Raw genomic sequence first — 27764 nt, forward strand, 5'->3', positions numbered from 1 at the left:
AAGCAGATGCTTACATACAGTACACTAGATAAAAAGACATGTATTTTCCCTCTTTTTTTCCACATGAAATCCGATTAAACATTGCCTGTTTTAGGTCAATTAGGATTACCAAAATTATGTTTATTTGCTAAATGCCAGAATGATAAGAGAAGGATTTTGTTTGGACACATTTTTATTACTTTCTTCTTGACAGTCAGAAGTTTACATACTTTACTTTAGTATTTGTTACCATTGCATTTAAACTGCAAGATTTTGGTCAAACGTTTTGGATTTGCTTCCACAAGCATCTCACACTTGTTGGCAGGCATTTTGACAGAGTCCTCCTGACTCAACTGGTGTAACTGAGTGAAGTTTGTAGGCCACCTTGCTCACACATGCCTTTTCAGAACTGCCCATACATTTTCAAAAGGATTGAGGTCAGGGCCTTGTGATGGCCACTCCAAAACATTGCCTTTGTTATCCTTAAGCCACCTTGTAACCAGTTTGGCAGTACACTTCGAGCAAAACAATCCCACAACGTGATGCTGCCATCCCCGTATTTCACAGTTGGGAGGGTGTTCTCAGGCTAGCAAGCTTCCCTCTTTTTCCTGCAAACGTAACGATGCTCTTCATGGCCAAACAGTTCAATTAAGTTTCGGCAGACCTTAGGACCACGTCTGCAAAAATTCAGGTCTTCATCCCTGTGTGCATTTGCCAACTGTAATCTGGCTTTTTGATGTTATTGATGTTTCTTTTGCAGAAATTGCTTCAGCCAGCATCTTCATAAGGTCTTTTGCTTTTGTTCTTGAGTTGATATGCACATTTTGGAACCTAAGCACGCTCATCTGTGGGACACAGAACCCGTCTCTTTCCTGAGTGGTATGATGGCTGGACATTCCAATGGTTGTTTATACTTGCACATTATTGTTCGAACAGGGGAACGTGGCACCATCAGCCATCTGGAAATTGCAACCAAGGATGAACAAGACTTTTGCAAGTCCACGATTCTGTTCCTGATATCTTGGCTAATTTCTTTTGAATTTCCCATGATGTTACGCAAAGAAGCAGTATGTCTCAGGTGCGCCTTCAAATACATCCACAGGTGTCTCTAATTCACTCAAACATGTCAGTAAACCTATCAGATGCTTCCAAAGACATGACACCATCATCTGGGGTTTTCCAAATAGTTCAAAGGCATAGTAATCTCAGTGTATGTAAACCTCCGACTTTGAGGAACGTAATAAAATTTTGTCTTTAAAAATCATTCTCTCATTTTTGCAACTTAGACATTACACAGAGAGGACCATGAATAGAGGGTCCAACAAATTGGTTTGGGTTTAGTCAAGATATCCCTCCTCCATTACAGCTCAGACCCTGGACGTGGAAATATGTCAAAGATATACAAGGCATTGCAGTAATTGATAGGGGTGGACACCGCATATATAAAGCGTATGTATTTTTACATAGTGTATGTAAACTTCCAGTTTCAACTGTACATTCATTTGAGTCCAACAAAAGCCACTTTCGTCTTGACGTCACTCACAGGGAAGTAGTTACACTGAATCACTCTTATGTATTGCCTGACTTTCATAGACATGAAAGCAACATTTTCCAAATTCAACTGTAAAAACCTTTGCTAGAATTTAATTGAAAATATAACATAATTGAATCAACAAATAAATGCGAAGAGGAAAACTGATGAGGATCAGTTTAATTATCTGGCTTTGGATTTATTATATGACATCATCTTCTTCTTTTCCTTTGGGCTTGTCCCATTAGGGGTCGCCCACAGCGCGTCATCCTTTTCCATGTAAGCCTATCTCCTGCATACTCCTCTCGAAAAACAACTGCCCTCATGTCTTCCCTCACGACATCCATCAACCTTCTCTTTGGTCTTCCTCTACCTCTCTTGCCTGGCAGCTCCATCCTCATCATCCTTCTACCAATATACTCACTATTTCTCCTCTGGACGTGTCCAAACCATCAAAGTCTGCTCTCTCTAACTTTGTCTCCAAAACATCGAACCTCGGCTGTCCCCCTGATGAGCTAATTTCTAATTTTATCCAACTTGGTCACTCCGAGAGCGAACCTCAACATCTTCATTTCCGCCACCTCCAACTCTGCTTCCTGTTGTCTCTTCAGTGCCACTGTCTCTAATCCGTACATCATGGCTGGCCTCACCACTGTTTTATAAACTTTGCCCTTCATCCTAGCAGAGACTCTTCTGTCACATAACACACCTGACACCTTCCTCCACCTGTTCCAACCTGCTTGGATCCATTTATTCACTTCCTGCCCACACTCACCTTTGCTCTGGACTGTTGACCCCAAGTATTTAAAGTCCTCCACCCTTCCTATCTCTTCTCCCTGTAGCCTCACTCTTCCCCCACCACCCCTCTCATTCATGCACATATATTCTGTTTTACTTCGGCTAATCTTCATTCCTCTGCTTTCCAGTGCATGCCTCCATCTTCCTAACTGTTCCTCCAGCTGCTCCCTGCTTTCACTGCAGATCACAATGTCAATTGAAAACATCATGGTCCACAGGGATTCCAGTTTCACCTCATCTGTCAGCCTATGCATCACCACTGCAAACAGGAAGGGGCTCAGGGCTGATCCCTGATGCAGTCCCACCTCCAATTTAAATTCATCTATCACACCTACAGCAGACCTCACCACTGTTCTGCTGCCCTCGTACATGTCCTGTATTATTCTAACATACTTCTCTACCCCTCCAGACGTCGACAGGCAGTACCACAGTTCCTCTCTGGGTACTCTGTCATAGGCTTTCTCTAGATCGACAAAGACACAATGTCGCTCCTTCTGACCTCTGTACTTTTCCATCAACATCCTCAAGGCAAATAATGCATCTGTGGTACTCTTTCTAGGCATGAAACCATACTGTTGCTTGCAAATACTCACTTCTGTCCTTAGTCTAGCCTCCACTACTCTTTCCCATAACTTCATTGTGTGGCTCATCAACTTTATTCCTCTATAGTTCCAAAAGCTCTGCACATCACCCTTTTCTTAAAAATGGGCACCAGCACACTTTTCCTCCATTCCGCAGGCATCTTCTCATGCACTAGAATTCTATTGAACAAGCTGGTCAAAAACTCCACAGCCACCTCTCCTAGATGCTTCCATACCTCCATAGGAATTTCATCAGGACCAACTGCCTTTCCATTTTTCATCCTCTTTAATGCCTTCCTAACTTCCCCCTTACTAATCATTGCCACTTCCTGGTCCACCACACTTGCCTCTTCTAGTCTCCCTTCTCTCTCATTTTCCTCATTCATCAACTCCTCAAAGTATTCTTTCCATCTACCTAGCACACTGCTGGCACCAGTCAACATATTTCCATCTCTATCCTTAATCACCCTAACCTGCTGCACATCCTTCCCATCTCTATCCCTCTGTCTGGCCAACCTGTATAGATCCTTTTCTCCTTCTTTAGTGTCCAACCTGCCATCATCATATGCCTGTCATCATATGCCTCTTGTTTGGCCTTTGCCACCTCTGCCTTTGCCCTATGTCGCATCTCAATGTATTCCTTTCGCCTCTCCTCAATCCGCTCAGTGTCCCACTTCTTCTTCGCTAACCATTTTCCTTGTATGATTTCCTGTACTGTGAGGTTCTACCACCAAGCCTCCTTCTCTCATTTCCTGCCAGAAGATACACCAAGTACTCTCCTGCCTACCTTTCTGATCACTTTGGCTACAGTGGTCCAGTGTTTTGGAAGCTCCCCATCCACTGAGAGACTGTCTCACCTCTTCCCGAAAAGCTGCACAACACTCGTCTCAGCTTCCATCACATGGTTCTCTGCTCTGCCTTTGTCTTCCTAATCTTCCTCCCCACCACCAGAGTCATCTTACACACCACCATCCTACGTTGTCTAGCCACACTCTCCCCTACCACTACCTTACAGTCAGTAAACTCCTTCACATTACATCGTCTGCCCAAGATGTAATCCACCTGCACGCTTCTACATCCGCTCTTGTAGGTCACCCTATGTTACTGCCTCCTCTGGAAAAAAGTGTTCATTACAGCCATTTGCATCCTTTTTGCAAAGTCTACCACCATCTGTCCCTCCAAGTTCCTTTCCTGAATGCCGTATTTACCCATCACTTCTTCACCACCCCTATTTCCTTCACCAACATGTCCATTACAATCTGCACCAATTACGACTCTCTCTCTGTCTGGGATGCTCAGAACTACTTCGTCTAGCTCCTTCCAGAATTTCTCTTTCACCTCTAGGTCACATCCTACCTGTGGGGCATAGCCACTAATCACTTTATACATAACACCCTCAATTTCAAGTTTCAGCCTCATCACTCGATCTAATACTCTTTTCACCTCCAAAACATTCTTAGCCAACTCTTCTTTTAAAATAAGCCCGACTCAATTTCTCTTCCCATCTACACCATGGTAAAATAATTTCAACCCTGCCCCTAAACTTCTAGCCTAACTGCCTTTCCACCTGGTCTCCTGGACACACAATATATCAACCTTTCTCCTAATCATCATGTCAACCAACTCCCGAGATTTTCCTGTCACAGTCCCAACATTCAAAGTCCCCACATTCAGTTCTAGGCTCTGTGCTTTCCTCTTCTCTTTCTGCCAAAGAACCCGCTATCCACCTCTTCTTTTTCACAGTAGCTGAATTTCCATCAGCGCCCTACAGGTTGACGCCACCGGTGGCGGACGTTGTTAACCTGGGCCACGACCGATCCCGTATGGAATTCTTTGGATGAACGCTCATATTTGTTTGGCAAAGTTTTAAGCCAGATGCCCTTCCTGACGCAACCCTCTGCATTTATCAGGGCTTGGGACTGGCCTACAGTTTGCACTGGCTTGTGCCCCCCATAGGGTTGCATTTGCCCCCCATAGGGCTGCATTTATTATATGACACCATAATGGAGACAAATAAAGAAAGGTTTATGTGACAATGCAACCTTTTTGTGACACTGCGATTGGCTGGCAACCAGTTGAGGGTGTACCCCGCCTCCTGCCCGATGATAGCTGGGATAGGCTCCAGCACGCCCGCGACCCTAGTGAGGAGAAGCGGCTCAGAAAATGGATGGATGGATGTTTTCTTCTGACACGTTTTGGGCAATTAAGGTTCTGTACTTTGTGCATGATTATGCTCTGGAATGATTCAGAGTTGAATGACACTTTGGTATGCGAGTGGTAATCACCTACAAGAACAATAGAAGTCGTTTCGTAAAGTGGCAAAATATTATTAGTGTTTGGAATTCACCTGGAAAGCACTATAAACCAGATAGGATGAGGATTGGGTCATCAGACTCAGATGATGTGATCAATTCTATGTCCTAATACCTAACATTGTTAAGGCAGTCTTTATTTAGACCCATACAAATTTACAAAACACATGCAAAAAAAAAAACAAAAAAAAAAACATCCTTTTTGATGTTGCTGTACGACCTGGTTATATATATAAAAAAATATATATATTTTTTTAAACGTATTGTATACCATATGCTTTGTATGAAATCTATTCTTAAATACAGTCTCCTCCAAAAGTATTGGAACGGGAATGTCAATTCCTGTTTTTGTTGTATAATGACATTTTGGTTTCAGATCAAAAGATGCATATGAGACAGAAATTCAGAATTCCAGCATTAATTTCATGGTATTTCCATCTAGATGTGTTAAACAACTTAGGACAGAGCACCGTTTGTTTGAAGCTACCCACTTTTCAAGTGAGCAAAAGTATTGGAACAGACATGATTAACTTAACGTGAATAACATTTAATATTTGATGGCATAACCCTTACTTGCAATAACTGCATCAAGCCTGCGACCCATTGACTTCACCAGACTGTTACATTCTTCATTTCAAATGCTTTCCCAGGCCTTTACTGTAGCCTCTTTCAATTCTTGTTTGTTTGTGGTTTCTCACTTCAGTCTCCTCTTCAGTAGGTAAAATGCATGCTCTATTTGGTTAAGGTCCGGTGATTGACTTGGCCAGCCTAAGACCTTCCACTTTTTTTTCCCCCTGATGAAGTTTTTTGCTGTGTTGGCAGTGTGTTTTTGGTCATTGTCTTGTTGCATGATGAAGCTTCTCCTGATTAGTTTGAATGCATTTATCTTTAAATTGCCAGACAAAATGGTTTGCCAACCTCCACAGGGCAGAAGTGAAGGTATCACAATCCACTGTTCAAAGACTTGGAGAGAAGAAATATAGAAGCCATACCACAAGATGCAAACCACTCATCAGCAAAAAGAAACAGAAGCCCAGATTGGATTTTGCAAAGTACAGAGATGAGCAACAAAAGTTTTGGAACAAAGTTTTCAGGACTGATGAGACCAAGATTAACCTCTACCAAAGTGATGGAAAGGCCAAAGTATGGCCTTCAGTAAGGAAAGAAAGGATCTGCTTATGATCCAAAACACACAAGCTCATCTGTGAAGCATGGTGGAGGTAATGTCATGGCTTGGGCTTGCATGGCTGCTTCTGGAATGGGCTCCCTAGTCTTTATTGATGATGTAACTCATGATGATAGGCGCAGAAAGAATTCTGAAGTCTACAAAACCATTTTGTCTGACAGTCTACAAAAAAAGGCATCCAAACTAATCGGGAGAAGCTTCATCATGCAACAAGATAATGATCCAAAACACACTGCCAACACAATAAGGGAATTCATCAAGGGGAAAAAGTGGAAGGTCTTAGACTGGCCAAGTCACTTACCAGACCTTAACCAAATAGAGCATGCATTTTATCTACTGACGAGGAGACTGACGGGAGGAACCCCCAGAGACAAACACGAATTGAAAGAGGCTGCAGTAAAGGCCTGGAAAGCATTTGAAATGAAGAATGTAACAGTCTGGTGAAGTCAATGGGTCGCAGGCTTGACGCAGTTATTGCAAGTAAGGGTTATGTCATCAAATATTAAATGTTATTCACTTTAAGTTAATCATGTGTGTTCCAATACTTTTGCTCACTTGAAAAGTGGGTGGCTTCAAACAAAAGGCGCTCTATCCTGAGTTGTTCAACACATCTCGATGTAAATACCATGAAATGAAAGCTGGAATTCTGAACTTTTGTCTCATATTCATCTTTTGATCTGAAACCCAAATGTCTTCAATATACGACAAAAACAAATGAATTGACATTGCTGTTCCAATACATTTGGAGGGGAATGTATGTTGGACTTTTGTTGTACAGTATGTGCCTTAATTACAGTATGTCTCTTAGCATTTGCGGTGAAAAGAAAAGACGTCAAACTAGAAAAGTCACTTGCTTTCTTCCTTGTACATATTTAAAGCAGAACAAAAACACTTCCAGGTGTTTGAAATGATCCTTTATTTACATTTGGTAGCTATATGTTTACCAGAGATTTAAATGAATCATTTGAAATCATTTGCTACAAAACGTTTGCTTGCATTTGTATTTGTCATGACATCTATTGTGACAAGAACATTATTTTAAGGAGAAAGACGGGGAGTTCTGCTTGTTTGTTATTTCCGCATACACCCTTCCTAAAAGTCACACCTTAAACGTTTGTTGGACTGAGTTTTGATTTAAAGGTTATTCAGTGTTGCAACACTGACATTCGTTTAGAGCACAGGTGTCAAACACTAGGCCCATATCCGGCCCACCACATCATTTTATGTGGCCTGCGAAAGCAAATCCTGTGCATGAACCTTCATGATTCTTGTTAAAATGTGTACCAAAATTTCTAATTGTCATATAAAATAAATAACAAGGTTGAGATATTGCAAGCTTTTTTTTTTAACCAAACCCCTTTTTTTACAGTAGCTTGAACAATAGTTGAACAAACTATTATTCTTGACTCCTGCTTTCAAAAGTAGTTATCCATCAATTTATTGTGTCTATGTAATTATATGATTAGGTGATTACAAATGTATATCGTTTCACAGCCATGACAGCCCGTGACTAGTGTAATAGCCCTGGTTTAGCTTTACAGCACGTTTCTGCATTTTAGCAAAGCCCTTACAATGATGATAGGGAGTCGGACACGTACACATCCCAAAGATTCTCAGATGGGATCAATTTTCTCCCAATCAATATTTAACCTAGAAATCTGGGATGTACATGCCATCAGGGAAGAAAAAGAAAAAGTAACCCACTGACGTAAAACATGGTATCATGTTGTAACATTCGCAATAATAATATCCATTTTTAAATTCACTTGCCCTCAATTGGGTAAACTGAAGATGATCAGAGCTGAATTTGGGTGAGAGGCACAAAATTAATTTATAATGTGCAGCAGTATGGAGATTGACAATGTGTGAGCAGGAACGGTATGTGACAATAGGGAAAAGATGCACGCAGACTACAAAAGGCGCATTGGATGCAAGCTCGGAGTGATTTATAGATGTCTGCAATACCAAGAGGATATAAAAGTCAGCACACCCCTGTTCAAATGCCAAGCTTTTGTGATTTAAAAGAACACGACCAAGATAAATCATTTCAACGTTTTTTTTTTCACACCACCTAAATCTGTACAACTCAATAAAAAAAGAAAACCTTTTCAGGAGGGGAAGTTAAAAAAAAACAACAACAACAACTGAGAGACTGGTTTCACAAGTGTGCACACCCTTCCTTCCATTTGATTAACCCCAAATAAAGTTCAGTTGTTCTCGCATGCTTGTTCTGAAATTTTTGTAGTCACCGTCGCACAAGCCATGGAAAACAGAGCGCTTCCACATCATCAGAGGGACCTCATTGTTCAAAGGTATTCAGTCAGGAGAAGGTTACAAAATAATTTCCAAGACATTAAACATACTTTTGAACAGAGTGAAGATAGTCATTATCAAGGCGAGAAAATATGGCATAGAAGTGACATTATCAAGGACTGGACATCAATTTCATGAATCAAATTCATGAAAAGACGAGGAGAAAACTATTCAGGGAGGCTGTAAAGTCGCCGACAGAACCATTTTAGCTTTGACCTGCAGGAATTTCTGGCATGTACATGTGACAACAATCTCCTGTGTTCTACATACAGTCTGTCTGGGCTTTGGGATAAAGGTGGCAAAACGGAAGCCTTATATTTAAAAAATATATATATATATATATATATACATTTAAAAAATAACAAAAAAGCCCAGCTACATTTTGCAAAAATACACTCGAAATCTCCATAAGGTATGTTTGATGTTCTTTAAGTGAGTGCTCATCACAAAAATAACGCCATAGCTAAAGCAAAGCATTGTCGTGGCAACTTCATGATTTGAAGATGTTTTTCTTCAGCTGGAACTGGGGTCTTAATCAAGGCGAAGGGAATTATGAACAGTTCCAAATACCAGTCAGTGTTCTGACAAGAACGAAACATCAACAGACAACTTTAATTTTCTTTATCTTTAATTAATTGTCAGGAAACCAATGTCACGAAAAGCCTACTAAAATAGCTGAACTTTATTTGGGGTTAATCAATGACACTTTAAATGGTAGAAAGTGTGTTGACTCTAATTTAATGAATGAATGTGATTTCTTAATTCTGAAAACAGACACATTCTCAATTATAAGAGAATGTGTGCATACTTGTGCATTCACATTATCTCAGTTGTTTATTTTTACTTGCTTGAAGTACGGCGATGTCTCACATGTGATAATGAGGTGTGACATTATGACTGTGGTCAGTCTAAAGTTTTGCAAAAAAGCAAACGCAAAAACTCTCAGAACTAAACATTTGATGCTGCGCTGAGATCTTTACGAGATTGCTGAGATCACGCGTGATTTGCCGACGTCTCGCAAGATGCAGGGGTAGTGCCAGAGATTTGGGGCCCACAAAATAAATTCATTATCAATAACCATTGATGCCAACGTGGCACTTTTGTTTTGTTGTCACACAGTCAGAAAAGTACATTGCCTGTCTGCACACTGCAGGTGAAAAACAAGCTAGTCATGGAAAAAGACATGTCTACAGGTATCTAATATACAGTATATCCCTATTTGCTAAATTTACTTGATAGGTTTAAGTAGTTCAACACCCACAGTTAAAACTAAACAAATATGGATATGAATATGTGTAGTATTGGATAAATATGAATAAGACAACCCTATAATGTTTTGTGATGATATTAGCCTACTATTACAAATAGAAAAATGTTAGGATTAACTACGGTAATCAAAATCTAAATATTTATAATCATTTCTTTGCTGAGACGGCCGGTCAATTTTGAGTAATGCCACCATGTGATATATGAAAGACCGGAATAAATGTTCAAAGGCGGCATACTAGAACAATGATTAAACTTTTTTTTTTTTTTTTTTTACCCATTACAGTGCATTTTTAAGTACAATTCATTTGTATTTAACTGCAAGTGCAATACATTTTCATGTAAACTTTTAGAACGGTTTGTATTTAAATATTTATTTGTCAAATTCAATTATTTGTTTTTTTTTGTTTTTTTTGTGGAATACATTCTAATTAAATCATTATCGAAGTAGTTTTTATTTTCCTAGAGTCAAGTCAAGTTTATTTGTATAGCCCTTAATCACAAAAGAGTCTATCCTATATCTAAGCACAGTGTTAATATTCAAACAGTGCATCATATTACAGTGGCTTACCGGAATATTTACTATATTTTTAGGAATAAAACCCCTGACTTGTTTTTTATTAACACACAAGAATCATCTCTGCAGCAAACGCTCTATTTCCTCGTTTGAGGGTTTTCTTTTGTTTTGTTTTGTTCATCTATTTGCAACAGGTTATGTGGAATATCATGCATAATTTCCAGTTGACACTGGAACAAGTGACACAACCCATGAGCATCATGTGCCAACAGCATGCCAGCAACCCATCAAGGAGCCCAAAAAAAATTTCCATTTATTTCCATTTTATATCTTCGAATAAGTACAATTCCAACACTTTTCTAAAAAACACTATGGGGTCAAGGTTTTATATTAGTTTAGGACTATACGTACTGTTATTTTAGGCCCAAAACCCTCGCACTCATCTACTGTAATTTCTCATGGATAATATGAATATTTTTGCAAAAACAATTGTCAAAAGTCAATATATATATATATATATATATATATATATATATATATATATATAATAATTTAATTTATATATATATATATATATATATATATATATATATATATATATATATATATATATATAATATGTTACGTTTTTCCTTTTTCTCCTCCTCAGTGGGTAAGATGTGAGCTGGAGCCTATCCCAGCTGGCTTCGGGCGAGAGGCGCGGTAGCAGCCAATCGCAAGGCTTCCATTTAATATGCAGATATCGTCATGGAGTAGTGCAGTGATTAAAGCGTTAAAGTTGGCAGTATATATATATATATATATATATATACATATATGTATATATATATATATATATATATATACATATATATATATATATATATATATATATATATATATATATATATGTATATATATATATATATATATTTTTTTTTTTTTTTTTATATATATATATAAATATATATATATATATATATATATATATTTATATATATAAATTTGTTTCTATGTGCCCTGTGATTGGCTGGCAACCAGTTCAGGGTGTACCCCGCCTCCTGCCCGATGACAACTGGGATAGGCTCCAGCATGCCCGCGACCCTAGTGAGGAGAAGCGGCTCAGAAGATGGATGGATGGATGGATGGATGGATGTATTTTTACTCTTGTGTCACGTTTGTCGTGCACTTGGGCGGAATCTACCAAACACACGGAGTGCGAGGGAGTTTACTCGCTCTGCTGCCATCTACTGAGCATTTTCTGTGTCGTCTTTACACTTTCAAAGTAATTTAGTGTCCTTGGCGCCACAATGATAAGATAAGCACTGCAGTTCACCTTGATTGAGCCAAGGCACCAATTTTGCAATCGTATGTTACGTCATCAATGAATATTAGCGAGGCCGTCCCCGGAGATTTGCTCCACTGACTTGCATTTCTTTCTCCAAGCTTATAGTCACATGAGACCATAAAACTTGGTTGCGGAAATTTTTGGGTTCGTCTCAGTATTTTTCTGCAAATTCCAGCCTGACCTCTCTATTCTTCTTGCTCACGAGTGGTTGTGATTTGCATCTTTGTGTTCTTTTGCTCATGAAGTCTTCTGCAAACAAGAAATTAGTACCCATCTCGTATATATAGCGTTCGTATAGACGAATAGTTACGACGCGCCCCTTTTGAGTTGCGTGCCTCCGGTGAGGCTAAGCTAGGGAGGTCAAAGTCGTCAGCTCATTCCATGTGTGTGTAAGGCTAAAACGACCAAAAGAACAAGGATGCCTGCACAAGTGCACATTGGGCTGCACACAACGCTGTACAATCACAAGGGAACTGGGAATAGTCTTTCATAGGTAAAGAATATTAGTTAGTAGTTTCTTTTTTATTATTAATTGTCCCTTATTGATAGCACTCGCGTTGAGGTTGACACAAAACAAATAAATAAATGAATAAATAAACTTTGTGAAAATAGGTTGAGAATTGGGCAATTCACGACTTAATTTCAATGTCCATGCTATGCCTTTGTTGGGAACATCGACCTCCCCAACATGGCCGCCACGAAGGCACGTCTGTTAGATTGGCTGCTGCAGTACGCTGTCGTTCTAGTCTTCGTATTTTTGGGGCTACTCGCTCCAAGCGTTTGTGTCTATGTGTGTGTCTATGATCGAGCTTCTATAAAACACTTTAGGGCGCCGCACTTCATTAATGCGGAAAATTAAAGTTGTCTGCCGAGGTTTCGTTCTTGTCACGTGGGCTCTGACGTAGTTGCGACCTTATTAGGATGCGGGCTGGCACGGTAACTTCCGGTGCGTTAGTCAAAGAAATACAAGTCATCTGCTTCTCATTCCGATTATCATGTCGGCTTTGTGGATTCTCCTGGTTGTCATAGCGGCGTCTCTGTGCCCTGGTAAGATTAATGTGGACATTTTAATGTCTGCCTTCATGTCACCTGACATGCCTCTGACGAGCATTGTTGATAAATGTTTTATTCTGTACACAATGGGATGCGGTTTATTTATTAGGAGTGACGAATATGTGAATTTACAATTGTCATCCTTGTTATTCTGTATTTTAATTTGGTCAAATCTTTAACAATATATATTTTTTTTCTGTCTGGGGGTTTCAAGGAGACTCCATGTTCATCAAAGACCCTCTGGCATTCGTGAATCACAATACCCTGGTAAGATTTTTCGAAAAGAAAATGTAAGTCAAAAGAATGCATGACATATAATAACTTAACCCACCAAAATACATCAATAAATAATGCTTTGATTTTGCAGATTATTGTATCATGTTTATCACAGAAAAGCTGCTGCGCTGAATAGCCCAAAAGACTACATCTGATCTTTACTCCATAATGCTGAGTGTATATATATTTAGTTGAAACACGATGGACATGAACAATGACCATTTCTTTTTGTGCCATCTCCTTGGAAGAAGGCCATCTGCTCAGAGTGCAAGCAGATCATTCAGCGCTCTGCTAACATGATTCCCAGCGTGGACAGTAAGGTGATGATCATTTTCATTTGTCTTTTAATGAAATATGACCCCATCAAAATGCGGATTTTGTCTACCAATCACTTTGCACACATTCCGAGTACTCATGCTTGAGTGCTAATTACATTATGGCCTGTTTTTGCAGGGGCGCATGTACGAAACCTTGCTCGCACTCTGCCAGCACCTGCCGGACAAACAGGCGTTGGAATGTGACTCTCAGTTGAAGATGTATTTGCCCAAAATCCTGCTGCAACCACCTGGTGACGGGGTATGTTTCATCCCCTCACGAGAGAAGAAGAATTTGCCCTCAGTTGTACGATATCGTGCGCTTGCCTTTTGCTAGGAAGTGGAAGACACCTGTTCGGCATTCGGGCTGTGCGCTGTCCTCAAGGATGAGGAAGAGGTGGCACTTCCCCACCAGGATGCTGAGGAAGACGTGCCTGCGCTCACCAACACCCATGTGCAAGTGAGAATGCAGAAGGAGAATGTACACCAAACATTATGACCACTTGCACAATCTTAAACGATACTATGCGCGACTACGAGAGCAGTATCTAAGATTTGACATTTACAATGGGAAATGCATGACGGGCCCTGGCTTCTCTTTTTCCTGGCGAATCCTTGAAATGATCGTTTCGCCCAAATTAAATGACACAGGCAAAAAAACTTGACAATTTTAGCGTCGGGTATACTTACTTGCCCCACTCCCCGGCTCGGCGCCTGTACGTTGGCGTTCACCCCGGTGGACGAGAGGGTAGCCTCCCTCCACCTTTTGGGGTGGGGGTGGGGGTCCTGACTGTAGTTTGTGCCTATGCACCAAACAGCAGTTCAGAATACCCACCCTTTTTGGAGTCCTTGGAGGGGGTGCTGGAGAGCGCTCCCGCTGGGGAATTCATCGGTCTGCTGGGGGACTTCAATGCTGACGTGGGCAATGACAAGTGGACAGACAAGTGGCTTTCTCAGAAGCCGCAGGAAGTACATCCTCTGCTGGGCCTTTTTGAGGACGGAGTTGATGTTGGTCGCCCACTTCAGGTCCTGAGAGATTGTAATTCCCAGGAACTTGAAGGTCTCGACGTTTGACACCTGGCACCTGGACAGCGTGAGGTGAGAGGCAGCTGTGGCGAAGGATGCCTCCTGAAGTCCACGATCATCTCTACAGTCTTGAGCGTGTTCAGCTCCAGGTTGTGTCGGCCGCACCACAGCTCCAGCCGCTCCGCTTCCTGTCGATATGCAGACTCGTCACCGTCCTTGATGAGGCCGATGACAGTGGTGTCATCTGCAAACTTCAGGAGTTTGACAGTCGGGTTCGCTGATGTGCAGTCGTTCGTGTAGAGAGAGAAGAGCAGCGGAGAGAGGACACAACCTTGGGGCGCCCCAGTGCTGATGCTGCGTGTGGATGAGGTGGCCTCCCCCAGCCTGACCTGCTGTGTCCTGCCCGTCAGAAAGCTGTAAATCCACTGGCAGATGGCAGGTGAGACGCTGAGCTGGAGAAGCTTGGATGAAAGGAGTTCAGGGATGATGGTGTTGAACGCTGAGCTGAAGTCCACGAACAGGATCCTCGCGTAGGTCCCTGCACTGTCGAGGTGTTCTAGGATGAAGTGCAGTCCCATGTTGACTGCATCATCCGCAGATCTGTTCGCTTGGTAGGCAAACTGCAGGGGGTCCAGCAGGGGACCTGTGACACTCTTGAGGTGGTCCAGCACGAGACGTTCAAAGAACTTCATGACCACAGATGTCAAAGCGACAGGCCTGTAGTCATTCAGACCAGAGATTGCAGGTTTCTTGGGGACTGGAATGATGGTGGAGCGTTTGAAACAGGATGGAACTTCGCACATTTCCAGAGATCTGTTGAAGATCTGAGTGAAGACTGGAGCGAGCTGGTCCGCACAGACTTTGAGGCAGGATGGGGACACGTGGTCCGGGCCTGCCGCTTTGTTAATCTTTTGTTGTTTTCAAGATGCGTCTCACATCCTGTTCAGGGATGGTTAACGGAGAGGTCAGAGGTGTGATTGTGGTCGCAGGTGCGGCCGGGTGGGTGTGTGGTGTGAAACTGTCCTTTTCAAATCTGCAGTAGAAGGTATTCAAGTCGTTGGCTAGTGTGCTATTGTTCTCAGCTTGGGGGGATCGTCGCTTGTAATTAGTCAGCGATTGGAATGCATGCCAGACTGATTTAGAGTCGTTTGCGCTAAACTTATTTTTCAACTTTGCTGTATAGATCCTCTTTGCAATGTTAATTTCTTTAGTCAGCTGGTTTCTAGCTCGATTATACAGGGCCCTGTCCCCGCTCGGATATGCGTCCTCCTTAGCTTGGCGAAGCTGCTCAAGTTTAGCAGTGAACCACGGCTTATTGTTGTTGAATGTGCTAAATGATTTTGTTGGTACACGGACCTCTTCACAGAAACTGATATAGGATGTGACAGTGTCCGTATATTTGTAAAGTCAGCATTTGTATTGGATTTCATCCCATTGTGCGGGGGGGGGTCACAAATAATGTTGTGTTAACTTCCATGCATTTTTCTGTCCGCATTCTCAAAAGTTCACCTCTTCATCCAGGAGCAGTTGAACCCGGCGTGCACCCTGTGCTTGTTTATTATCAAGAAACTGGAGACTCTGTTGCCCCAAAATATGACTGAGGTTTGGTTTCGTATCTATTCTTTGGCTTTGTCCGTCCTAAATCTTGATTGCGTCTGATGTCTGTCATCTTCTCTCCTTCCTGCAGGACGCTTTGATGAAGCTCATGGGCGAGGTCTGCGATCTCCTCCCTCAGAGCTACAAGGACGACTGCGACAACTTTGTCGACAAATACGGCGTACAGATAGTGGAGTTCCTGCTGTCTTCGGCCGCCCCTCACACCATTTGCACGCTGCTGCACATCTGTTTGTTCAGGGACTCTCCTGCTCCAGGTCAGTTGCAGCTTGCTTGAAAGGATCTATGAACATCGGCAACGTTCTCGCCATGTTACGATGCCGTGATGACTTCCCAGAGGCGCCCGTCCCGTCCGACTGCGATTCCTGCCGTACGCTGGCCGCGCTGAGCCGACTTCGACTGGCCGTCAACGCCACTAAGCCTAAGACGTCGTCTTTCCTCGAGTCAGTGTGCGGTCATCACCCCAATGCCATCCCAAAGGTGTGCGTGCCTCAAATGCTTCCAACTTACCTTTGTTCTGGGCTCAAATGTTCTTACATGGTTTGTAAGGTACTCCGGCAACCTCCCAGGCTCCATAAAATGCATGTTGCATCAATTGGAGACGTCAAATTGTTCATAGGTGTGAATGGTTGTCTTGTCTCTCCAGCCCCGCTTTCGTTGCTTGTAAAAGTCTTCTTTTTTTTTTTCCTCCACCTTTTTGTTCAAGTTGCTGTTCTATATAAACAGCATTCACACTAATTGAGGGGACTTAAAGTCATCACTAAACCATAACACCTTTGGAGATATTATCAAATATTTCCCATTGCATGAATAAGCAATTAGTCACCATTGTCTTTTCAGTGTGAGGAGTTCACCAGAATCTACGGCGCAAGACTGCAGCAGTTTTTGGGAAAGGAGGTGGACCATAAAGACATTTGTGAAGTAAGTGTAAAGGGCAACCCACTTGACGGGAATTAAGTTACATTAGTCTTGAAAAGTCAGTTACGATGCATCAAACATATTGTGCAGTTTGTTGTCACTTTTGTTTGCCGTTCAGAGAGCTGATCTGTGCACTGCAAAGAAGTCCGAGCTGCTGGGAAGCAACCCTTGCACTTGGGGGCCAAGCTACTGGTGCAGAAACACAAACACAGCTCACAAGTGCGGTGTAAGTTATAGATTCACACACATTCCTCAATTATTAACTACAGAGCACAAAGTGCAGGGGAGAGTGACGTCAACGTCGACTTTAAGCCGCACAAAGCTCTGTGTAGGGACGCTAATGGAAGGGTGGGGCCTTCGCTATGTGGCAGTATTGTTTTAGCCTTCACAGAATGAGTGCAAAAGTTTCAAGTTACTGATTTCTAGAGGTGCAACAATCGAGTAATTGACAACTAATCGGTTATCAAATTAATCGACAACTATTTTCATAATCAATTAGAGAGACCTTGTTGAACGTAAAATTGTCCAAATCCTCAGGAATTTCAGCCTCTCAACAGTAAATATTCTCCGATTTCCCTGAAAGGAGACAAATTATCTTTGTGTTTAATCAAAATATTTTCAAACATCTGCTTTTCCTGTGGAAAACAATGATCAACATTTTTGATTTTCTGACAGAAGTTACACGCCAAACCAGCAACGGAATCGTAATTTATGTTTGGTATTGTATTATTGTATTATTTTTTAATCAGATTCGTTGATCAAAAAGATATTCAACAGATTAATCGATTATTAAAATAATTGTTAGTTGCAGCCCTACTGATTTTACATTTTAACCTTTCAGAAGTGTTTTTAAAATTTCCTGCTTAAAACATATTAGGTCACAATCTGATTTGATCAAAAGTGATAAATATCTTTGTAAAGGCACAACCTTGGATACATTGCTTGTATTGATTATCATCATCCGCTAAATTCCCTCTGACAGATTGATTTGCACTTATTCAGATGCATTATTATTTAACCTACAGTATTTCCATTTGTTTGTTTAGCCATCTGTAAGCATTTATTTAGATTCTCTCTTACTGATGTGCTGTTAAATATAACTTTGTTCTCCTTTCAGAATGTTGCCTTCTGTGAGAAGCACATGTGGAAGAAGTGAATAGCTCAATTGTACGTACACACACACACACACACACACACAAAGTAATTGCCTCATATACTTGACATTTTCATAATTTTTTTCCCCCTCCCTAATTTTGGTCTGCATTAAAATATAACTGGCAGCCAGCATTCAATTGCAACCACCACTTGTTCAGAATGTTTCAGTTGTAGTCTAATTAATGAATGTGAAAACTTTGTTGTGTGGTTGATATTAAATGATGACTGAAAAGACAAGTGAAGAGCTGTTTCTTTCTTGCTCTAATGTTAAACATAGAGGCAGAAGAATGTTTATTTAGAAACATAAAAACACTAAACGTGGAAAATAATACATATAGTTTTTTCTTTCTTTTTGTGACTAAAAAAAACTGAGTTTCGGTCTTGTGTTGCTCCTTTTTACCACTATGCACCAGTGTGGTTGTTTACATCCTTACCACTCTCCTGTCTCTTCCAAATCTGCAAAAGAGATTAAAAAAAAATGGAATGTATATCATCTGAGAACTAAATACCACTGGAGGAAAAAAAAAATCCCTCTATACTTGTTAATTTGTTTACTCGGTGGATTAGCGCCATAAACCATCTATACAGGCATTTGGCAACATTTTAAACTCATCCAAGTGCAAAAAGGTAACCACTATTTATATTACGATGCAAAAACTAACAAAGGTCATTTGCTCCATAAATACACATCACGCAGCAATTGTAATTGTTAGTATGAAATTGTAAAATGAAGCAATAAGTAAAACATGCCCAGAATGAGTCATTGAATGCGTGTTTGGCTGAGGTTTTGCAAGATTTGCCAACATCTCACATGATGTCAAGCACGACAGCGGTTGGGACCTCAACTTTATACTTTTTTTTTTTCATGAGAATTGAAATGGAATTTGGAATTGTACGACCTCATTGGCATACAACCTGACAGGTTCCACTGGATATTGCATTATTATTTTTGGGACATTTCTGAAATGTAATGAGCGGATGACCCTTCCATTCTATATGAACATTTGCATTTGTTGAAAAATGTAAAAAATAAGATGAGCACCAATGCTTGACACAATACACAAACGATACAAATTGTATGATCACACCATAACTGCTTAATAATTAAACTACAGCAACACAAGACACACGCAGACAGCTCACCTGGATGTAGGCCTCTGATAAAGTGATCATCTGAGGGAGGATGTCGATCACCTGCAGGTCCTGCATCTCGTACCACTTTCCAGTTCCCTGATTGGGCACAAAAAGGTTGGTCGGCAGAACTGACACAAAACAAGGTTTTATACACTGTGCACAATACGGTCCTCAAAATTGGCTATCTTCATGCTGAACCTACATGATGCAGGACATGTATCCTGTAAGCGCCTTCGGTTGGTTTCCCATCATGCACCACATTGGCAACCAGGTCATACGTTGTGTTCTTCTCCGTGACTTGGGCTTCTTCGGTCAAGTACTCACGGAGATCTACATTTCTGAAAAAGGGAACACCGCACAAACATTTGGTACCGCTCAGTTGAATAACGACTTTCTATCCGCCACAAGATTGGGGACAGCGGCTGTGTCTGATCCTTCGCCTAAACTCCTGTTTTAGAGCAGGACCGGCAACACTTACGTGATGGGGAAGTTGACGATGGTGGGGTTCTTTTCCACAAAGAAGTTATTCTTTGTGAACCTTTTGATGCAAAAGATGAGGTAGGGTGGGAGTTTGGTCAACTGGAATCTTTTCAGGAAGTTCTCCTTGTATGTTTTGTACTCCTGGAGACACAGCAGACAGGAGGCTGGTTTTTTTTTTGTTTGTTTTTTTAAACGTAATAAATTCAACGTCAGCAGACAATTCAAGATGAGTCACGTGTTTCTATTTTCAATGTGACGCTGTTGAAGCATTAACGAGTTTAATGGGGGGGGTGGGTGGAAAATACACAAATATTTGCACAAATATTAGGGAAGTTTTGTTTTTGACAATTTGACTTCAACTACTGCGCTCTCGCTCAATTCACAATATTACGAGCTCGGCTTGATTATCTTACAACGTAAAAAAAAACAGGCGCTTTTTTTTTTTTTTTTTTTTAAGAGTATGTCAGTGTGCAAAATTATTTGGCAAATATTGATGTACAGAATTATTCAGCAACTAAATGAAAAAAAATTGTTCAAAAAAATTAAACAACTGAAAATGAAAACAAATATCTCTAACAATTCCACCAAAAAATAATCAGTGACCAGTACCTCTTTTTCATAACTGCCTTCGATCCATCGAGCCTGGCAATTTCTTCATCTTTTGATGGTCAACTTTTTATGCCGACAAAGCCACCAGAGAGGCGCACGGTTTTCTTTCAGGGTAAAGCTCTCTTTTAAGAGCCCACATGTTCTAAATAGGGTTCAAGTCAATCACTTCTAAGCCATGCAATGGAATAAATTATTGCATGTCTTTTTTTCTTTTCAGACCTTTTTTTCTGTACCACTGCTTGAAGGTGTCCTCTAAAAACTGGCAGTGGTTAATTTTAAGTCTTCTACCCCAAACAGTCAACAACCAGCTCATCTGTGATGATACCAGGCCAGACCAGAAGCCCACCCAGTCGACTGTGTGTCTTGTTCAGTGGTGGTCGGATTTCAGCCTTCCTTACCTTGCATATGTCTCCGAGTACTCCAGGTAGGCTACTCTTTTGGGCTATAACAGCACTGGAAACACAATGGGTTCCTAGAAGTTTCCCACTTGATTCTTTATAAATATTTAGCAATTAATTGGTGTCTTTTTAGAGCCTGTTGACCCTTTGCAACTAAATGTTTGGTAATTCTGTGATCATGATCCGCTATAGTTGCAAGTTGACGCATGCTTCATCTCTCTAAAATAATTTTTTTGGCCCCCTTTTGATATAGGGTGCTGATCTCCTTAGGCCACACCCTTCCTCATTACACAAATACACGTCATGCGATATGCTCAAATCCAATTAACACTCAAGTCATACAGCTTTAAGTTTGGAACTATGCATTAAAATTATGAAGCCCAAATACTTACCTGCCTAATAATTGTGCACACAGTATATCTTAATGCATTACATAAACCACCGATGAATTTTTACCTTCTCTGTGCTGCCATTGAACTTGCCCAGGATGTTGAAGAGAGGAACTTGTGGGATGATGAGCTGCTCCTTCTCATCCTTGTACAAGGGGGCTGTTGGGAGATCAAGGGTCAAGAAGAAGAACGTGGACTCGGACATCTGCTCTTGGTACTCGCTGGTCAGGAGCAGCGCCTCCTTCTCCTCTGGCGTCTGGAGACATTTAAACATCATGAGGACGCATCAAATTAGTAGAATAGTAGAAGAAGTGGTTGACTGGTGTGCTGGCCCCTATTAGACCTCCATAAGCTCGAGCAACAATTTAATTCACCTTACCTTGAAAAAAAAATAAAAAATAAAATGCAGCTATTTTAAATTACTGGGGTGGCCATTTTAAAGATTAAATGTGGCCCTTAGGTGCAAATGCTTGCTTTGCCTTGGTCTAAACTCAAGTTGCACTTAATTGTATGATATCCATTCTTCAGGTCAATTATGTAGTTGACTCACCAAATCTGGGTGTGGTAACTTCTTTGAGAAGATCCGCATGGAGCCTTGGAATGCTTTTGTTAGGATTGCTAGATGAAGAGAGAAAGGATGACATTATACTTTTGAAAAGTAATAACAAATGGATGCTTGTGTTTCCCCCCCCCCCCCCCCCCCACTCACTTGGCTTTTTCTTTGTGCCCCCAAGAGCACCATGCATTGCATTTAAAAACCATGTCATGAAGTCCACAGCGTCTCCTACAGAGCACACATCAAAGGCCGACAGTCATCTCCACAGAAAAGCATGTCATTCGATATCTATTCTTCCCATTTGCAAGTGCAGAATTCTGACCTTGATTGGTGATTTGGAAGTTCTTCTTGCTGCAAAGCACCACGGCCTGGAGCATCTCATGAGGAGACACGTGGGCCTTGAAGTTTCTGGGATTCCAAAGTTTGCGCATCAGCTCACCAAAGCGCTGCACCAGGAGGAACATGATGTCCCCCGGTGGTCTTCGGATCCCTCGATAGTTTTCCTCCTCCAAAAAGTAGTTCCGCAGTGGCGGGACGTTGGAAAAGGCCTTGAAGATACGAAGCACTTAAATACAATCGGGAGCTCTTGGCAATTAGTGATCAGTGAAATGAAGAAAGATTATTCATACCTGTAAGACCACATTGGCGTAGTCATTGGCTTTAATGTTGTTGAGGCCAACAATGCCTGGCAGATAAGTCGTTCCATCGTAGGCTCTGTAAAGTTTGCCCTGCTTGTCCAAACCCGAAATGTGCTGCTTGGTGAATGTCGGTTTAAGCACATACTGTGGAAGTAAATGATCATGAATTGCTGAACCATCTCAGGTCAAAAATGGTCAAAAACAAATGACCATGTGCAAAGTCACAGAAGTAAATATTCACTGAATACCTGCATAAACTAATCAAATACAAGCACTATCAGAAATGATGCCATTTATAAAGATAATAAAGGCCAGGTATTAATTGAACAATGTCGCCCAACGTCAGCTATAGAAGATGGATGGATATTTTTCTAGGACAACGTGAACACGTACTGGTCCTCCGAGAGCAAACAGTTGACTCACCGTAATGTCTTCTAGTGAAGAGTCAATGATCTCGTAGTTGTCAGGCAGACAATAAAACTTGAGTGTGTGCAGGTTGAGGAACACATGGTGAGTAAATTGGACACTGTGGGTGTACGCGTGGGATTTCAGACCTCGACCTACACAGAGAAGCAATTAGGTACAATTGAATGACTGGAAAGTGATGCTCCAGTGACCCAATACACATACCTTGAAAGTACTTCCCACATATGAGGCAGGCATAAACGTTGATGTGTGAGAGGGAGATGGAGCAGAGCTTCTCAAAGTCAAAGTCCAGCACACTCCTGAGGAACAAACACACAAACGCATGGGCTGAGCTAAGCCGCTTGCTAAGAGATCTGCACACAACGGAATGCATCTTGCCTGTTTATGGTGTCGAGATACGGGCAGTGGCGGCTTCGTCGGTCCTCTGCTACACGACCTCGTCCTTTTTTGACTGGCACTGCAACGTGAAGGCAAGCAAACGGGGAGCAGAAATGTTTCAATCGTCTCACCGTGCAAACTCGCTAGCCAAGCATACTAGCCAGCAAGATGAACAGATGAGAGACTATCTCTTCAATAAATTGCAGACGTTTTTGTTTTCTTGTTTTAACAATATAAACTGCAATATGTGTTGGCGGAAGGTTGTGTGTCCGGGTGAAACCGTATTAAAACTATGTGGCGTGTTAAAATAAAATGTGTTGACGTTAGCAACGTGCTAATGGAAATGTATGAAATGAATGTCACTTATTTTGCCCCCACCGTCCTCGTTGTCTTCGTCGTCCACATCGTCTTCTCTTTCACGCTTCGGAGAAACCACTGCGGTTATCATAATGTAGATTTTTATTTGGTCGAAGCGGAGAGAATTTACTATTATCAGTTTGATTTCAGACAAACGAATAGGTCGAACACGAAACGCGTCGGAACCCGCCGTAATACGTCATTCACTGCGACAGAAACAAAGTGTGTGGGGGGGAGGGGGGCACCATAGGTATGAACACAAGACGAGATTTGCCAGCGCTAAGAAGCCTCCAAAATATTGTAACTTGTAAAAGATTATCAGTTCCCTTGGTGTGATTGAGCAACGCAAATCGTATGCAGTACGGCATCCTTGTTTGTTTTGTTATTTTTTTGTGTGTGGGGGGGGGGGGGGGGGGGGGGGGGTTGTTTTGGTTTTTTTTTTGCCGTCCACACGCATGGAATGCGCAGACGACTTTGCCCCTACTCAGCTTAGCGTCGCCTTAGGCAAGCAGCATGTCGAATCTACCTAGGTTCCTATCTATTGTGGAGTGCACGAAAAGTAACCGAGTTTATAAAAGTACCCACAGATGGAGGCGTTTGGCATTAACAGTCTGTAATATAGTCATAAACTAATAATCACAAAATGACTAAGTAAAAAAAAAAAGACATCGATACTGATAATTTTCAGCATCGGAGCTAATTTTTATTTGGAGAATTTATGTATATTATAGCATGAGTTTTATTGCGTCTCCTTTTCGAATGTGCATTTTCTTTTTCATGTTACTTATATATTTTTTGCCTTTATTATTTGTTCTAGTGTTATTATTTTATTTATTATACCCATAGAAGTGTTAATACCTTTTTTTTTAAATAAATAATTACAAATCGAAATAATCAGAATCAGCTCAACATTGAACTCCGGAAGTGATCTCACTACTATTAGTGAGTTGGGGACACAGCTTCTTCAGCTTTTTTTGGCCAGCAACTTTCAAGTCGCTTGCTAGCTATGTAGCTTTTTGTCAGACTCACGTGGCTTCTTTAGCGTTATCGGCATCGTCATTGTGTCACATTTTGTGGACTATGTTTGCTGAAATGGACATTTTAAGAGACGAAGAAGCGCACGAGTTGAAGTACAAGCGCGGGGGGCGTTTGGACATGAGCCACGGCTTCCTGCACCATATCCGTAGGAACCAGATCGCCAGGTGGCTATAGCTAATGCTAGCGGCTACAATGTTAGCAAACATCGATCATGAACCGACAACTGATCCCCGTGGATGCAGTCTCCACAAAATAATAGAGCCGTACATATTTAAAAATATATATATATATATTTATATGAAGGACGTACATGAGCTTGAGTCGTAGTTTTGGGTTCGGTGTCACACGTAAAGGTTAGGGGCATGCTTGTGAGGGAGGAGATTGCATTTTATGTCAGGAAAGCAAAAAGTTTGTGCAGGGAAAAATTGAGTAAAGGATTTTTCTACTTTCAAAATTTTAATTATAAACACTGTTATCAGTTGTGCTTTTAACCCAAAGGCGACACAGTAATATAAGATCATGAGGTACAGGTGTACACAAAATTCTCCTTAAAAAAATTACTGTGGGAGAAATATTTTGAAGATCAACCTCAGATCAAAGCATTTGTACAAAATACGGTCAAACTAGATGTTTGTATAGTCGGAAGCTACTCAGAGTTCTGTAGTTCATTGCAGGTGTGTGTGAAGCAGAATACATATGGCACAGCGAAAAGTGGTTAACGTGTCTGCCTCACAGATCTGAGGTTCGGGGTTTGAATCTTTGCTTTGGCGCAAAAACTTAGTAAGGTTAATTAAAGATTACATTGTCCATAGGTGTGAATGTGAGTGAAAAGTCAGCCGGTATAGGCTTTCACTCACCAGCGCTTTGGAAAATGGATGGATGGATGATTTATTTATGACTTTTCGTGTTTGTCTTTCCCTTCAAGAGATGACTATGACAAAGAGGTGAAGTTAGCCAAAGAAGCTCAGCGGCGAAGGCACACCACAACTCCTCAACGACCCCGGCGACCTGACATTCAGGTTTACCATCCCCGACCAAGACGTAAGGCATTTTTATATTTGAGTCTTGACTGTCGAGTAGAAGTCACATTATAGTATTATTATGTTCTAGATGAATCCGAGCCGCAGGCGAACGTCGAGGCGGAAGACTGGAATGAGAGCGGCTCAAGCACTGAGACGGAGATACAGGGAACTGAGCTCTTCTGGCTCGACTACCAGGCAGACTCGGGGACCATTACGTCCTTCCTTGTGCACAAGGTGGGTGAACCGTCCTTTGCAATTGTGAGCAAGCTCATTGTTTTTATTGCTTAGTAATTCAATTGTCTGTCCCCTAAGGATGATAACCCAGCGAGGGTGGTAGAACGCGTTGCTGAGAAGAACGTTCTGGATTTAGCAATGAGGGCAGTCCTGGAGTCCCGCATTGGAAAGGAGATGGACAAAAGAAGAGATAAACGCTGAGGGACAAATTTCAGCGTGTAGTTTGCAACAGGCACGGTAGGCAAAGACCTGCCGAGAACGTCTTCATCCTGATTAGCGGGAAGGCTGCAAAAAGCTGGCGTGATGGAGGACCTGGATGATTGTGTCGCATACGCGAGCACAGATGCGATCCGCACTCCTGTTGTGTTTTGAAAGGAAGGACGTGCAGCTAAAATCAGCGAATACAGTCAAGGGCAGTCCTAACTGCATTTCACTTGTGGTTTTGCCACCCTTGGTTCACATCATAGGGGACGCATTGTGCATGTTTACTTTTGAAAGAAAAAAAAAAGTGTTGTCCTTGAAAAAAAAAAGAGAACATTTCCTCTTTTGTTTATAAAATTAAAGTTTGAATACAGTTGCTGGAAGTGGGAACACCACAGGGTTGTCGGTGAGTGAGTTATGACCTTGAGCATGTATTTATTTGGTTTCATTACCTCTATTATAATTTATTTCATTTTGTTGTTTTCTTTTCACAGCTTTTTTTTTTACCCATGATTTGAATTTGTTTATTTATTATTTTTAAAAATATATTTTTATTTTATTTCTATAAATGTGTCGAGGGGGACTTTTGGAGGAGTCATACAATGTCAATGTTTTCTACATGTCACACGAACAATAAACAATTTGGATACAAACATACTTTTCTAAAATCATCAGTTCTGTCTTTTATTATTATTAAGTCATCCAGTGTTCTTTGATATCGTTAAAGACGAATAGAAAGTTTCTACATGTGGTATTTCCAACTCTGGGCTAGACATTGTTTTAAATGAGATGGTTCATCCACTATTACTTTTAAATACTTTTGATTTTGAAGTGTTTGGACATCAAATGTGTGACTATTCTTCAAAACTTACTTTTGTGTCCCCACGAAATGCTTTTTATAGTTGATAAACTGTTGATATAGTTTTAGTGCAGTTAGTGTATATTGGGAGCACCAAAAGCACTTGATGCTCCAGTATCGCACACTTTTATGTTTCAACGTCCCAACTTCTATTAATTGTGATCAGATATGGCTGAAACTTGTTTCAATTCTACATAAAACAGACACTTTCTCACTTGGATGTAATTTTACACATCTGAACCAGTTGGATGTTTACAACCCAAAAGTTCCCTGAGGCACATACTGGGGCCAACAGTAATGTTGCAGTAAGAATGTTGCACTGTTCTAGAAGTAACACAATGCACACACTATTTTCGGAGGGGAACAAATGATTAACGTGGCATTTTGTACGAAGTTTACCGAATCAAACGAGGAGTGACATTTTTTTTTTCCAACAAGTTGGGTTTCGTTGGGGTCCAAGGGTCAAGAATGTTACGCAAAACTTTTCAAGGAGGATCCAGATGTGCTCTGCTATTGGTGAGATGGAGACACCTCTTCTTCAGCTTCACTTGTCAACCAGTATGCGTCTTAGGAATTGCTGGGTTCAGTAATTGGCTGAAAAGTACCTAATCACATGTGAGGCTGTCCCTCACATTGACAAAACACCCTCAGGAGACACATCAATTCTTGTCAAAGCACTATAAATCTTGTAATGTACAAAGCAGCAGTTGTGCTGGTTACGGTAAATGCATTTATACACAGTGTTATTGTCAGACATAACATCATTGTCATCACACATTATTTTTTTGTCTTCTTTTACAACCAGCTAGCCCTCTTGTAAACACATTTTAATGGAATTGAATTGTGTAAAGTATGAAGCTAATGGAGAATATCTGTCTA

The 27764-nt window shown here is 41.1% G+C and overlaps 3 protein-coding genes across 8 annotated transcripts; 2 read left to right on the forward strand and 1 right to left on the reverse strand.

Annotated features, from left to right (window-relative positions):
• Nucleotides 1-12709: 12709 nt before the first annotated feature.
• Nucleotides 12710-20771, forward strand: sftpbb (surfactant protein Bb). 5 transcript variants are annotated; one of them, XM_061768468.1, is made up of 12 exons: nt 12710-12857; nt 13078-13130; nt 13388-13459; nt 13593-13715; nt 13791-13913; nt 16001-16081; nt 16167-16350; nt 16431-16573; nt 16934-17014; nt 17130-17237; nt 18129-18178; nt 20687-20771. In XM_061768468.1, exons 1-11 carry the CDS (start codon nt 12806-12808, stop codon nt 18165-18167), a joined length of 1059 nt encoding a protein of 352 aa, XP_061624452.1. In that variant the 5' UTR covers nt 12710-12805; the 3' UTR covers nt 18168-18178; nt 20687-20771. The 5 variants fall into 5 exon arrangements, with proteins under 5 accessions (XP_061624452.1, XP_061624450.1, XP_061624449.1 ...); XM_061768466.1 differs by lacking the exon at nt 20687-20771 and adding an exon at nt 19282-19414; XM_061768465.1 differs by lacking the exon at nt 20687-20771 and adding an exon at nt 18293-18403.
• On the reverse strand, nt 18405-23746 carry usp39 (ubiquitin specific peptidase 39). Of its 2 annotated transcripts, none has more exons than XM_061768462.1 (13): nt 23542-23746; nt 23175-23260; nt 23001-23095; nt 22794-22930; nt 22362-22514; nt 22055-22280; nt 21886-21960; nt 21727-21794; nt 21244-21432; nt 19779-19921; nt 19503-19638; nt 19310-19396; nt 18405-18622 (listed from the first exon to the last, which is right to left on the reverse strand). In XM_061768462.1, exons 1-13 carry the CDS (start codon nt 23620-23622, stop codon nt 18569-18571), a joined length of 1530 nt encoding a protein of 509 aa, XP_061624446.1. In that variant the 5' UTR covers nt 23623-23746; the 3' UTR covers nt 18405-18568. The 2 variants fall into 2 exon arrangements, with proteins under 2 accessions (XP_061624446.1, XP_061624447.1); XM_061768463.1 differs by having other exon boundaries at nt 23175-23253; nt 23553-23745.
• Nucleotides 23747-24434: 688 nt separating this feature from the next.
• On the forward strand, nt 24435-26694 carry c3h2orf68 (chromosome 3 C2orf68 homolog). Its single transcript, XM_061768470.1, has 4 exons — nt 24435-24733; nt 25495-25610; nt 25680-25825; nt 25904-26694. The coding sequence occupies exons 1-4, from the start codon at nt 24612-24614 to the stop codon at nt 26024-26026; spliced, it is 507 nt and encodes a 168-aa protein (XP_061624454.1). The 5' UTR covers nt 24435-24611; the 3' UTR covers nt 26027-26694.
• The last annotated feature ends 1070 nt before the right edge of the window (nt 26695-27764 follow it).

Source organism: Phyllopteryx taeniolatus, chromosome 3 (genome assembly GCF_024500385.1).
Source record: "Phyllopteryx taeniolatus isolate TA_2022b chromosome 3, UOR_Ptae_1.2, whole genome shotgun sequence".
Classification (NCBI taxonomy): Eukaryota; Metazoa; Chordata; class Actinopteri; order Syngnathiformes; family Syngnathidae; genus Phyllopteryx; species Phyllopteryx taeniolatus.